Source organism: Orycteropus afer, unplaced genomic scaffold (assembly GCF_000298275.1).
Source record: "Orycteropus afer afer isolate SDZICR_OR568_19922 unplaced genomic scaffold, OryAfe1.0 scaffold00055, whole genome shotgun sequence".
NCBI lineage: Eukaryota > Metazoa > Chordata > Mammalia > Tubulidentata > Orycteropodidae > Orycteropus > Orycteropus afer.
Window position 1 is genome coordinate 504,470 of NW_006921642.1, and position 13,475 is coordinate 517,944.

Consider the following 13,475-nt stretch of genomic DNA (forward strand, 5'->3'; position numbering starts at 1 on the left):
TCCCTAAAGAATGTTGATGGGATCTGGATTGGGATTGCATTGAATGTATAGATTGCTTTGGGTAGAACTGACATTTTCACAATGTTCAGTCTTATAAATGGACATTTTTATAGTACATACAAATACATATGTAGAAATATCGTCTGCCAAACTTATATATGGTTTGCCTACCTATACCTGATAATTATGCCTTTCTACCTGTGTATCGACCCATAGATTAATGTTCACTATTACTGATAATGCAGCATTGTGTATGTAAGAGTATTTACCTGTGTTGTCTGTACCACTAATGCACCTCTCCAAGACTTCTTTTTCCTTAGTGTTACTGTGCTGGTCACTAACTTTTGGTATATTGCCTTTCCCTTCACTCAAATCAATACTTATTTTTTTACCTGTCTATTAATTTACTTCTCATCCATGGTAACCAACTGTGGTAGTTAAGGTTGTGTGTCAGCTTGGCTGGGCCTGGTTGAGTGGCTGGGCAGCTGGTGGTAGTTATTCCCCATGATGAGATTGGGATCTACCACAAGCAGCGGAGTAGCTGCTTTAGGGATATGGTCTGTATATAAGAAACATCTTTGGAAATGGTCTCTAGCTTATGGCACATTTGAACCCTGCATGTAGCCATGTCATTGTTCAGCAGCCTGCTATGCTCTGCCACCCTTGGGACTTTCAAGGGACTTGAATTAATGGCCTGCTGTGTGGTTTGGCAACATTGGGACTGTACCTTTTTACTTGTCAACCGTGGGCTTATCGGTCTTAGCAGCCAGCAACTGTCTGAGTGAAAAAAAGTCTCTGGCTTCAGTGGACCGGGAGCAGGAGTCAGAGCTGAAGCCCAAGGTTGAGGGGCTTTCACTAACTCCTAGAGCCTGGCACTTTGAACTCAGACTTAAAGCCTCCAAAGTGTAAGAGAATAAATTCCTATTTGTTCAAGCCATCCCATTGGTGTTATCTTCTGTTAGAGTAGCACTAGGTAACCATAACACATCTCTCTAAAGGCTAAGGATCGCGAGCATTGCTTCATATGTTTGTTGGTCACCTGAATATCCTCCTTGGTGAAGTGTCTGTTCGTGTCTTCTGCCCATTCTTTAACTGGATTGTTTGTCTTTTTGATGTTGAGGTATTGGAGTTTTCTATAAATTTTAGAGCTATGTCCTGTGTCGGATATGTCTTTGCCAAATCTTGTTTCCCCAGTGTGTAGGTTCTATTCTTATTCTTTTGGAGAAGTATTTTCATGTGCATAAGAATTTAATTTTTAGAAGTTCCCAGTCATCTAGTTTATCTTCTGCTGTGTGTGAATTTTTAGTTATGCTTCATGGTCTATTTATGCCATAAATTATGGCCCCTAAGTTTTCCCCTGTTTTTTCTTTGATGAAGTTTATACTTTTTAAGTTTTACATTTAGGTCTTTAATCCATCTTGATTTAGTTTTTGTGTATAGTGTGAGGTATGAGTCTTGTTTGACTTTCCTGCAAATGCATATTCCAGTTGTGCCAACAGCATTTGTGAAAGAGACTATCTCTTTCTCATTTAATGGATTTCAACTCTTTACCAAAAATCAGCTGTCCATAGGGGGATGAATCTATTTCTGGGCTCTCAATTCTGTTCTACTGATCTCTGTGTCTGTTGTACCAATACCAGACTGTTTTGACTACCATGGCTGTATACTTGGTTTTGAGAACTGGGAGTGTGAGATCTCCTACTTTATTCTTCTTCAATAGTGCTTTGCTTATCTACAGTCTCTTTCCTTATAAAATTAGTGATTGGTCTTTCCATGTCCTTCAAGAATGTGGATGGAATTTGGATTGGGATTGCATTGACTGTCTAATGACATTTTCACATTGTTCAGTCTTCCTATTCATGGTCATGGTATGTTTGTCCATTTTTGTACATCTCTTATAGTTTGCTGTAGTTGTGTTTTGTAATTTTCTTTGTGTAGGCCTTTTGTGTCCCCCAAAACATTTATTCTTATGTATTTTTTCTTTTTTAGTAGGTATTGTAAATTGTATTGTTTACCTTATTTCCTTTTTAGAGCTCTCTGTTGATACAGAGGAAATCCTGTTGATTTTTGTATGTTGATCTTGTATCCTGCCACTTTGCTGAATTTTTCAGTTATTGCAGAAGTTTTCTTGCTGAGTCTCAGGGATTTCCTAATGTATAGGATCTTTTCATCAGCATATAGGAATCACTTTACTCTTCCTTTCCAATTAGGATATGTTTTATTTTCCTTTCTTGCCTTATCTCCCTGGCCAGGATATTCAATACAATGTTGAATAGAAGTGGTGATGGAGGGCATCCTTATCTGGTTCTCATTCTCAAGGGGAATGCTTTCAGTCTTTTACCATTGACAGTAATGTTGGCTGTTGTTTTTGTATATATGTCCTTTATTGTGTTGAGGAATTTCCCTTCTATTTCTATTTTGCTAAGAGTTTTTATCAGGAATGGATGTTGGATTTTATGAAATAGTTTTCTACATCATCTGATAGGATAATGTGATTCTTCTGCTTTCTTTTACATATGTGATGGGTTAGGTTGATTGTTTTCTAATGTTGAACCATCCTTCCATGCTTTGTATGAATCTTGCTTGGTCATAATGTATTACTTTTTTGATATATTGTTGGAGTCTGTTGGCTAGGATTTTGGTGAAGATTTTTGTATCTATTTTAATGAAAGATACTGGTCTGTAGTTTTCTTTTCTAGTGGTCTCTGCCTGGTTTTGGTATCAGGGTTGTGCTTGTTTTATAAAATGAATTTCTATGTTCTAGAATAGTTTGAGTAGGATTGGTGTTAGCTGTTCTCTGAATGTTTGGTAGAATTCTTCAGTGAAGCTCTCTAGGCCAGGGCTTTTTTTGTTTGTTTGTTGGTAGTTATTTTACAAAATAACTTACATTAAATAAGTTATACATAATTATAAAATAATTACCAACAACAACACAAAAAAGTCCTGGCCCAGACAGCTTCACTAAAGAATTCTACCAAACACTCAGACCTGTTCAGTTTCTTCTTTTGTTATGGGTCTGTGCAAATTTTCTACCTCAATCTGTGTTAGTTTAGGTAAGTGATATGTTTCTAGAAATCTGTCCATTTCTTCTAGGTTTTCAAATTTGTTGGAGTACAGTTCTTCATGTTGTTGTTGTTGTTATGTGCCGTCGAGTCAGCCCCGACTCATAGCGACCCCTCCTTGGGTTTCCGAGGCAGTATCACTACGGAAGTAGGATTGCCCAACCTTCCTTCCGAGGAGTGGCTGGTGGGTTTGAACCGCCAGCCTTCTGGTTAGCAGTCAAGTGCTTTAGCCACTATGCTACCAGAGTATCCTTATATTATCCTTTTTATTTCAGTTGGTTCTGTTGTGACGTCACCAGTTGCATTTCTTACTGTGTTATTTGCATCTTCTCCTTTGTTAAATTTGCCAGTGGTTTGTCAAATTTATTAATCTTTTCAAAAAACTAACTTCTAGTCTTGTGGATTTTTTCTGTTTTATTTATTTCTGCTTGAGTCTGTATTATTTCTTTTTTCTAATGACTATAGTGACTTTTGCTATTCTTTTTCTAATTGTTGGAGATGTTGATTTAAGGTGTTGATTTTGGCTCTTCTTTTTTGATGTGTGCATATATTGCTATAAATTGCCCTCTAATCACTGCTTTTGCTCTGTCCTAAAGATTTTGGTATATTATGTTTTCATTCTCATTTGATTCAAAGAGTTTTTTAATTTCATTTTTTATTTCTTCCATCACTGTGGTACAGTGAATTACTTGGTATGGCTTTTTTAGGCAGTCTTTGTGTTTCCACCAGATTACTGGGTGGGCCCATGCAAATAAGGTGTATGGAATTCTAATGTGAGGATTGGTTAGTTTTGTCATTCTGTTTGGCTTAAAATGAGCCTTCCTAGAGGCAGAAAGGGGGATCTCAAGAGAGAAGAGCTGGAGGTGGAGTGGAGCACATCCTTGGATCTGAGATCCCTGTGCTGGACCTCCTTGGCAGAGATGACCAGCTACAATGACCAACTGAGATGACTGGCTGAGACACCAGGAGGCGTGAGACAGAGCTGTGGGTTTGCTCGCCCACGGAGTAAGAAAGCTGAGTGCCTTTGGGCAGGAGACTTGCTGGCAGAATGAGGTCCATAGTAATAGTTGTTTTGTTGTTGTCGTTATATGCCGTTGAGTCAGACCCGACTCATAGCGACCCCTCCTTGGGTTTCCAAGACAGTATCACAATAGATTGACCAACTTTCCTTCCAAGGGAGACTTTAATATACCACTTATAATGAAAGATAGAACAACTACAAAGAAACACAACATGACATAAAAGAATTAAATACAATCTACCAACCTGACCTTATAGACACGTTATACAGAGCACTTCACCCAACAACAGCACAATATACATTCTAGGTGCAGCTATCAGCAGAGATAAAAGAGCTTTATAACACTTGGGAAGAGTACAGGCCAGGAGGCCAAGGGCCAGAGAGGCATGCTTGAGGGCACAGAAGAGGGTAGAAAGTCCTGATCAAAGAATTGTGTCCTGAGCATTTTTCTGAACCTGAATTGTAGTCTGTTACTTCCCATAATTGTGAGTATTGTCTGTGAGTTCTGTGTGGCCATTGCAACAGATTTTCGAACCCAGCAGAGAAGTAGTGAGTACCATAGAAGGGACGGCTGGTGTCATAGCTGGTAAAAAGGTTGGAGCGTGGTGGCACATCTGGCCTCATAGGAATAAGCCTTGGGCTGCTGATGGTAATTCCATCTCCCTATTCTGGAGCTCTGGTGGCATAGTGACTTGACTGCTAACCAGAAGGCTGGTTGTTCAAACTCATCAGCCACTCTTCAGAAGGAAGATTGGACAATCTACTTCCGTGGAGACACCTACCACCTTGGAAACCCAAGAAGGGGTCACTCACTGACTCAATGGCAGTGAGTTTGTTTTTGTGTGTGTGTGTGTGTCTTCTGAAGTTAGAACAGGTCAGAGGAAGATGCTGTCCCTATGTCCTTTTTTCAGTCACCCAGTAGTTTTTAAAAAGAGTGTTACTGAGTTTACATGTTTCCTTTTTCTTCCTTGATCTTCCTATTGTTGATTTCTAATTTTGTAGTATTGTGATCTGAGAAGATGCTTTGCAGTATTTTGATGTTTTTAAATTTACCGAGGCTTTCTTTAGGAGCTCTGGTAGCATAGTGCCTAAAGGCACTTGACTCCTCACCAGAAGGCTGGCAGTTCAAACCCACCAGCCACTCCTTGGAAGGAAGGTTGGGCAATCCTACTTCCGTAGTGATAACTGCCTCGGAAACCCAAGGAGGGGTCGCTATGAGTCGGGGCTGACTCGACGGCAAACAACAACAACATGTGGTCTGTTCTGAAGAATATTCCATGTGCGCTAGAAAAGAATGTGTATTGTGCTGTTGTTGGGTGAAGTGCTCTGTATAACATGTCTATAAGGTCAGGTTGGTAGATTGTATTTAATTCTTCTGTGTCTTGTTGAGTTTCTTTCTAGTTGTTCTATCTTTCATTGTAAATGGTATATTAAAGTCTCTTACTATTGCTGTGGAGTTGTCTTTCAATTTTGCTAAAGTCTGATTTTTCTATTTTGGGGCTCTTTGATTGGCTGGATAGATATTATGGTTATGTCATCTTGTTCAATTGATCCTTTAATCATTATATAATGTCCTTCTTTGTCTCTTACAGCAGTTTTTGTCTTAAAGCCTATGTTATCAGAAATTAATATTGCCACTTTTGTTCCTTTTTGATTGCCATTTGTTTAATTTTTTTTTTTTTTTTCCAACCTTTGATTTTTAGTCTGTTTTTGTCTTTGTGTCTATGGTGTGTCTCTTGTAGACCGCATATTGATGGGTCATATTTCTTATCCATTCTACCTCTCTGTGTCTCTTGATTGGTACTTTTAATCCATTTACATTTGGGTAATTATCAACAAGTATGAATTTATTGCTGTCATTTTGCTATGTGTTTTTTCGTGGTGTTGCTGATTTCTTTGTTCCATATAATTTTCTGTGCTGAGCTCATATTGTGTATGAATTTTTTTTTATCGTTGACTTCATAGTTATTTTTTTAGATGTTCCACTTTTTAATATGCAGTAGATTCCATAAACTCTGAAGTAAGCATTCATTTGAGTTTCTTCATGAAAGTAAAAAGACAAGGCTGCTTGTCCCAAAGTACATTCAGTACCATCTTTTCTTTGTACTCTGGGATTATCTTTAGAGTATAATAGGGTACACAGTGGGGTCTATCCAACCACTACCATATATGTCTCTCAGAGATGCCCCATGATTGTATATCTCAGTTCTGTGAAATGACCAGCTCATTCCTGTAATGCCTTCAAATTGCCTGAAAATAAAACCAAGGAGAAACAAAGCTGGTGAATACTTATGTTTATGGGCTTAATAGCTGTTATCTAGTATCCCACTTCATTTCCTGCGATAGAACTCAGCAGCAGCCAAAATCCACTCTATTTCTGCCAATAATGTATCTTGCTAGATTGATTTCCTTAAATAGAAGACCCAAAGCCTGATAATCTTACCTTTAATTCTACTGGTGCTCATGTAGGAAGGGCACATGGACACCATCTGTGTAGTAGAGAATTTCATGAGTGGCTTCTCAGAGAACCCTTTGTGTTTCAGCAGCCAGATGCCCACTCATCACTTTAGAAATCATGCAAAATAAAGTCTTTCCCCCTTGGCCTGGGGACTTCTGAGTGTTATCCTTAGCAGAGTAAATATGGACAGAGACTGTTTCAAGAAATCATTGTGGGTCTTTGATCTGAAGAGCTGTGTCTCAGGAATGTAGATATGTATACCTCTTGTCTCAGATTCAATAAGTAAAACCAAACCATATCCACTGCCATCACGTTGATGCCAACTCATAGAGACACTTTGGGACAGAGTACAATTACCTCATAGGGTTTCCAAGGCTGTAAATCTTTACAGAAGCAGACTACTTCATCTTTATCCCATGGAGTGGGCTGGTGGGTTTCAATCAAAGACCTTTTGATGAGCAGCCTAATACTTTAACCAGCACGCCAGCAGAGCTCTTTGGTTCAGTTATGCAGCTTGCAATATTTACTATCTGAAACCTCATAGCATAGTTCCTCCACATATGTTTTAACTATCCATTGATTAATTCTCTTGTGTAGGTTATGGTTTGTTAACTCAATGAAATCTAGTAAGTCCTTTAGCAGATTGTGAATCCAAGGTTCATGAAAGGTTAATTTAGCAGTACTAACACTCAAACTTCTTCAACCTCTGTGAGTTAAAAAAAAAAAAAAAAAACACCTCACTGCCATTGAATCTGATCCAACTTGTAGTGACCCCTTCTTAGGTTTCCCAGGTTATATCACTATGAAAGTAGATTGCCCAGTCTTCCTTCCGAGGAGTGGCTGGTGGGTTTGAACTTCCAGCCTTCTGGTTAGCAGTCAAATGCCTTAGGCACCATGCCATCAGAGAGGTATTTGGTGTGTATATAAAGCAGCAGGCCTGGTTTATCATGGAACTTAAGAATGGGAAAGGGTTTTTTTGGTTGTTGCTATTTTTTTGTTAGGATGACTTTTATCACTTATTAAGATCATAGGACTCTTACACTTTAGGCTTATCCTGGAAAAACAGCAATGTCTCCAGTTGCATAAGAGAATTAATAATACCTTTTTTCCTAAATGAATGGAAGGTAGAGTTAAGTAGCCAGATGTGTTTTACTTTCTAGATATTGTTAATTAAAAATAAAATTTAATTTTGCTTGTGTATATGATGTGTTATATAGACTTATATATTCAAGTTTATAGTTCTTTTTGGAAGCCACATTTTAACCATTTCTCAGAAAAAAAAAAAAATTGGCCTTGGACTACTGTTATTTTTGAAGTAGTGTCAGAAGTAAGGAAGGATCTTCTGTTAGAAAAGGAAACACCCTCGTTTAGAAATAAATCTTCTAAAAATACTGTCTAGGAAGAATTCCAGGTTCAGATTTAGAAATTCCTTAAATTGACTTGATTTTTTCTCTTATCTTTCATATACCTAGGAGTTGAGATAATACCACAGTCTTGATGAATGTGAAAACAGTATAATAAAAAATTTAATTAATCATACTCAGGGACCTGCCAACTCAATTCTACAATTCTGAACAACTGTAAACAAGCTTTTATTACCTATTACTTTGTTTGTCAAATGAAAAATTCACCATTTCTTCAGGTGTTTCTAAATTACAGGAAAGGGTAAAAATTTGAAGTGTGGCTCTCAGTGTCATAGTTAATGTGTTCCTGAGTTCTGAGTAAGCTAGTGCTGGTGGGGTCCATGTACCAGTTGTCATTGTCCCCCTACAGTGTGGTGCTGGGTGTTCCTGAAGCCATAGGACAAGCATAGATATATGTGTTACAGCTTCCTGGAGGGTCAAATATGGATGAAAATTTTTGAGAAAAGCTTTCGTATCAATATATACATCTGGGTTTTTACCCATGATAGAATGCATAGTTTATTATGTACTTTTTGGTGATATCTGAATGAATCTGCACATAGTCATACCTCTGTAGCTCAGGAGTCAAGTCTGAGTATTTCTTATTTTCTATGGATAGAAAGGTCATTTCTTCTCACCCAATTCAGAATTAATGCTTTTGTTTTTATTTTAGGGCATTTGCACATTAAAGGCAAAGAAGAAAAAATGTCCAAATCACTAAAAAACTACATTACTATTAAGGTAATCTGCTTATAAAATTGTTTGATTTTGTTATTGTCATGTAGATAGGTAACAAAACATTAGCCATTTCAACATTCTTCACATATACAATTCTGTGACGTTGTGTTCATAATGTTGTTCAACCATCACCGTGATTCATTTCCTGATTTTTCCATTATCATTAATAGAAGCTCAGTGGTAAGGCACTTTTTATATTTTCTGAGTTATTGGCAGTTTGCTGAATCCACTGTAAAGGCTCATACATAGTATGAGAACCACAGAATCTCTGATCCTTTGAGTTATTCAACGGATTTTCCCTTTATCCTTTCTTTCCTAGCTTCCAATTCAAATTACTCTTCTTTGGGAGCTCTGGTGGCGTAGTGCTTAAGGCATTTGACTGCTAACCAGAAGGCTGGAGGTTCAAACCCACCAGCCACTCCTTGGAAGGAAGATTGAGCAATCAACTTCTGTAGTGATGCTGCCTTGGAAACCCAAGGAGGGGTCACTATGAGTCAGGATCAACTTGATGGCAGTGAGTTTGGTTTTTTTGGTGGTTTTAAAAAGGAGCCCTTGTGGCAGAAATGGTAAAGCGTTAGGCTGCTAACCAAAAAATTGGTAGTTTGGACTCACCCAGCCACTCCATGGGAGAAAGACCTGGCAATCTTCTTTCACAAAGATTACAGCTAAGAAAACCCTACGGTGCATTTCTACTCTGTCACTTGAGTCATAACGAGTTGGAATTGATGGCACCCCCAAAAAAACAGCATCCTTGTGTTAAAAGCTCACAGTAATATTTCTACATTCTAGATATTCTACTTTCTAACTATTCTCTTTTTGAGTGTATACTGAGTGCACCGTTTTCTGTGTTAGCTTTCTTTGTTGACTTTTTCCTTTCTCTTTTTGTACTGAGACTTACACCTTTTTCTTTTGTTTTAAATAAAACTTTATCTCTTGAACCATATTTGTTAAGTTCCCTCCCTTTTCTTTTTCTGTCCTCAGGGAGGCTACCAGCCTCCTATCAAACCTAGCTTTGGGATTTTTTGTTTGTTGCTACTTGCTTTTAGTAGGCTAAGAACTCCAGTAGCATAGTGCCTAAGGCACTTGACTGCTAACCAGAAGCCTGGTGGATCAAACCCACTAGCCACTCCTCGAAAGGAAGGTTGGGCAGTCTACTTCTGTAGTGATACTGCCTCGGAAACCCAAGGGGTCGCTATGAGTCGGGTCCGACTCAACAGCATATAACAACAATAAGAGCAATTACCTAAAAAATACCTTCGTGTTGTGGCGGTGATGAAGAGTGGAATGCACATCTCCAAATGAATGGAAAACAGTTGCAGTAATAGGAGAATAGTTTATGAAATAAACTAGTTTGATTACTGTTCTTTGTCTTTAGGTCTATAGATTTAATTTTAATTCCTATTTAAATTGACAAGGATAGTAACCAGAACTTATCACCTAAATATTCAACTATTAAAAACTATTACCATCAGATTTAGAATAAACCAAAAGGGGAATGCTCCTCATGACATATTTTTATACACTTTTTATTACATAAAATTTTCTAATATTGTGCAAATTTTCAAACATACAGAAAAGTTCCAAGAAACATTTGTATGCCCACCACATAGGTTATTATTTTGACATATTTGATGCTTTATCTATGTATATGTTGGGGGGTAATGAGTGTTTGCATGCTTGTTTGTGTGTGTGCATTTGTATGTATGTATATTTGTCATTGTTGTTATTGTTGAACTGTTGGAACATATGTTAAAGACATCATGACACTTCTCCAAGTAAGTCAGCCTGTAATACCAAAGAATAAGGATGCTTTCCTACATATCAGAACACCTGAAAAGTTAGCATTCATTTCTTAATATTATCAGTTATACAGCCTGTATTCCTATTTGTCCCCAAAAGATCTCTTATAGCTTTTTTTTCTTTTTAAACTAGGATCTGATAAAGATTCATGCATTACATTAGGATGTCATGTAATCTACAATAGTCTGTCTACTTTCATTTTCCTTATGGATTAATTTTTGTTTTAATTGTAGTTTGGGTGTTACAGAGCAAATTCATTCTCTATACAGCAGTTCATACACCTTTTGTTTCATGACACTGAGTGCAATGCCCTCCTCCCACTTTCTCCCTGTAGTTACCTTTTCCCTCTGTTCTTTTTTCCTATGCATTCCTGCCCTCTGAGCTGTCTATCTACCTGTGCAAATACTGCCCTTCTGATCTCCCATGATTGATTATCCTAAAGAGTATACCTACCTGGTGTAAATGTTTACGTATTATGCCAGTTTGTTGTTTGGCTGGAAACCATGTGCTAAAGGGACAAGGAGGCCGCATCTCCTGACCTCCTCTAACTGCATAAGAGGAAGAGAGAATCACCATCAGTAACCCAAGGCCTATTCCTGAAAGGCCAGACATGCTGCCTCCCCCCAGCCCTTTCACCAACTGTTCCCTCCCAAAGCACCCACCACCTCTCTCCTGGGTTCGATAATTCGCTGCAGTGGCCACACAGAACTCACAGACTATGGGATTTATTAGGGAAGCACCAGGCTGCAATTCAAGTTCAGGAAAAACGCTTAGTCTCTGCCCCAGCTCATTGTCTCTCAGCCAACAGTCTCTCACAGTCTATCTCCTAGCAGTGCGTGTCCGTCGGTGTCTCACTCAGCAATGCGTGTCTTTTGCATCTCTTTCCCAGCAGTGCGTGTCTCTTTCAGCAGCATGTCTTCCTCAACCAACAGTCAGAGAGACCTCTGCCTCTACGAGGCCTCCTTTTTGAGCCCAGCAGAGTGGCCAAACCAACCAATCATAACATCAGAATTCTAAGCACCTGAGAGAGAGCAGGAACCTCCCATAACATTGTTTTGTGCCACACCCAACAGAAATACCCCAGGTGGACAACTTTAGCAATCAGGAGCTCCTCAGTTGCTCATGGCAAATTCCACCTCGGAGTTTACAAAGACTTATGGGTAGAAAAGTGACACTAAGTAATTTACTACGCTGCACCATGGGAATGAGTTTAATTCCAGGCCTAAAGGGTGATTAGGGGTCATAGTCTCTATCAGACCAGTAAGCCTGGTCTTTTTTATGATTTTGAGGTTTATTCCACATTTTTCTCCCATTCTATCTAGGATTTCCTGCACTGATCCCTTTCTGAGTGGTTGACAGTGGTAGCCAGGCACTTAGTTCTTCTAGTCTCATGGTTATGTAAGGTGAGGTTCACATGGTCCATTAGTCCCTTAGACTAATTGTTTCCATGAATCTTTGGTTTCCGTCATTCTTTGCTCTCTGGAGAGGGACAGATCCATTGTTGCATTAGGTGACTGCTTGTAAGGTTTTAAGTCCCAAGTTGCTGCTCACCAAAATAGGATGTAGAACAATGTTTTTGTATAGTATATTATGCCAGTTGTCCGTGACCGTGGTTCGGAGCCTCAGGTTCAACAACTCACTCCCTCAAGGTGGTTGGCTGTGGCTAAGAAGTTACCATAACTTTGCCCTTTATTAGTTCTATTTATATGGACATTCTTATAGCACATACAAATATGTATGTAGAAATATCATTTGCCAAATGTATATGTGGTCACTGGTATATTCTCTTTTGCCTAGACATACCTGATCATTCAGTCTGTCTACTTATGTAATGAGATTGATTTTTGAAGAGATCAGGACAGTTGTCTTCTAGAACATCCACATTTGGATTTCTTGTTTCCTTGTGGTGTTATTTAACTTGTTCTTCTGTCTCCTGTATTTCCCTTCACTGTAAGTGAAGTCTACCCACCAGCAAGTCCTCGTAAGGAAGGTGGGGCAATCTACCTCCGTAGTGATACCGCCTCAGAAACCCAAGGAGGGGTAGCTATGAGTCAGGTCCAACTTGACAGCACATAACAACAACAACAACAACAAGGCTTGATTCAATTCAGGTTCAGTATTTTGGCAGCACACTTCGCTGTGTACTTCATATTACATTACTTTGGGAAGCCATCATGTCAGATTGTAGTATATTTAGTGATACTGAGTTTGATCATTTGGTTAAGGGATGACACCAGATTTCTCTACTGTAAAGATTTATTTTCTTTTTGAGAGTATGAAGAATCTGAGAAGTGATATTTGGATACCATGTGTATATTTTGCTCCACAACGATCTTTCACCCTGTGATGTAGCATCCATTGATAGGACCTGCCTTAATCATTATTTCATCAGTTATTGCAACATTGTGATTATCTAATTCTGTCACTTCTTTTATGTTTATAGTTGACATTTCTCTTTGAAGAAAAGGATTTTTGTCTTTGCCTCTTTTTTAGTATCACTGTGGAATCAACCTTTTTATTTATTCAATGTATTATTACTTCAGTGTTCTCTATTCATCACCTCTATTCTGTTAGTGCTCAGATTATCACAGGTTTGGCCAATGAGGGGTCTTCAGACTAGCTCCTGTGTCACTTTGACATGACCTTCTATTCTGGTTACCTAGTGCCACTCTGACAAGAATATATACCACAAATGGGATGGCTTAAACAAACAGGAGTTTATTCTCTTACAGTTCGGGAGGCTAAAAGTCTGAATTCAAAGTGCCAGGGTCTAGGGGCTGGGTGAAAGCCCCTCAACCTTGGGCTTCAGCTCTGCCTCTTGCTCCCGGCCCACTGAAGCTGGAGGCCTCTCTTCACTCAGGCAGCTACTGGCTGCTGAGGCTGACAAGCCCAAGGTTGACAAATAAAATGGCACAGTCCCGATGTTACCAAACCACACGGCATTCAAGTCCATTGTAAGTCCCAAGGTCAGCAGAGCATGGCTGGCTGCTGAA

At 38.8% G+C, this 13,475-nt stretch overlaps 1 protein-coding gene across 1 annotated transcript in view; it reads left to right on the plus strand.

Annotated features, from left to right (window-relative positions):
* Positions 1-13,475, plus strand: part of CARS2 (cysteinyl-tRNA synthetase 2, mitochondrial) — a 150,684-nt gene that overhangs the window by 66,709 nt on the left and 70,500 nt on the right. The window contains exon 9 of the mRNA XM_007938922.1: positions 8,618-8,685. Within this exon, the coding sequence (XP_007937113.1) occupies positions 8,618-8,685 (68 nt within the window). The remainder of the gene's footprint in view (positions 1-8,617; positions 8,686-13,475) is intronic.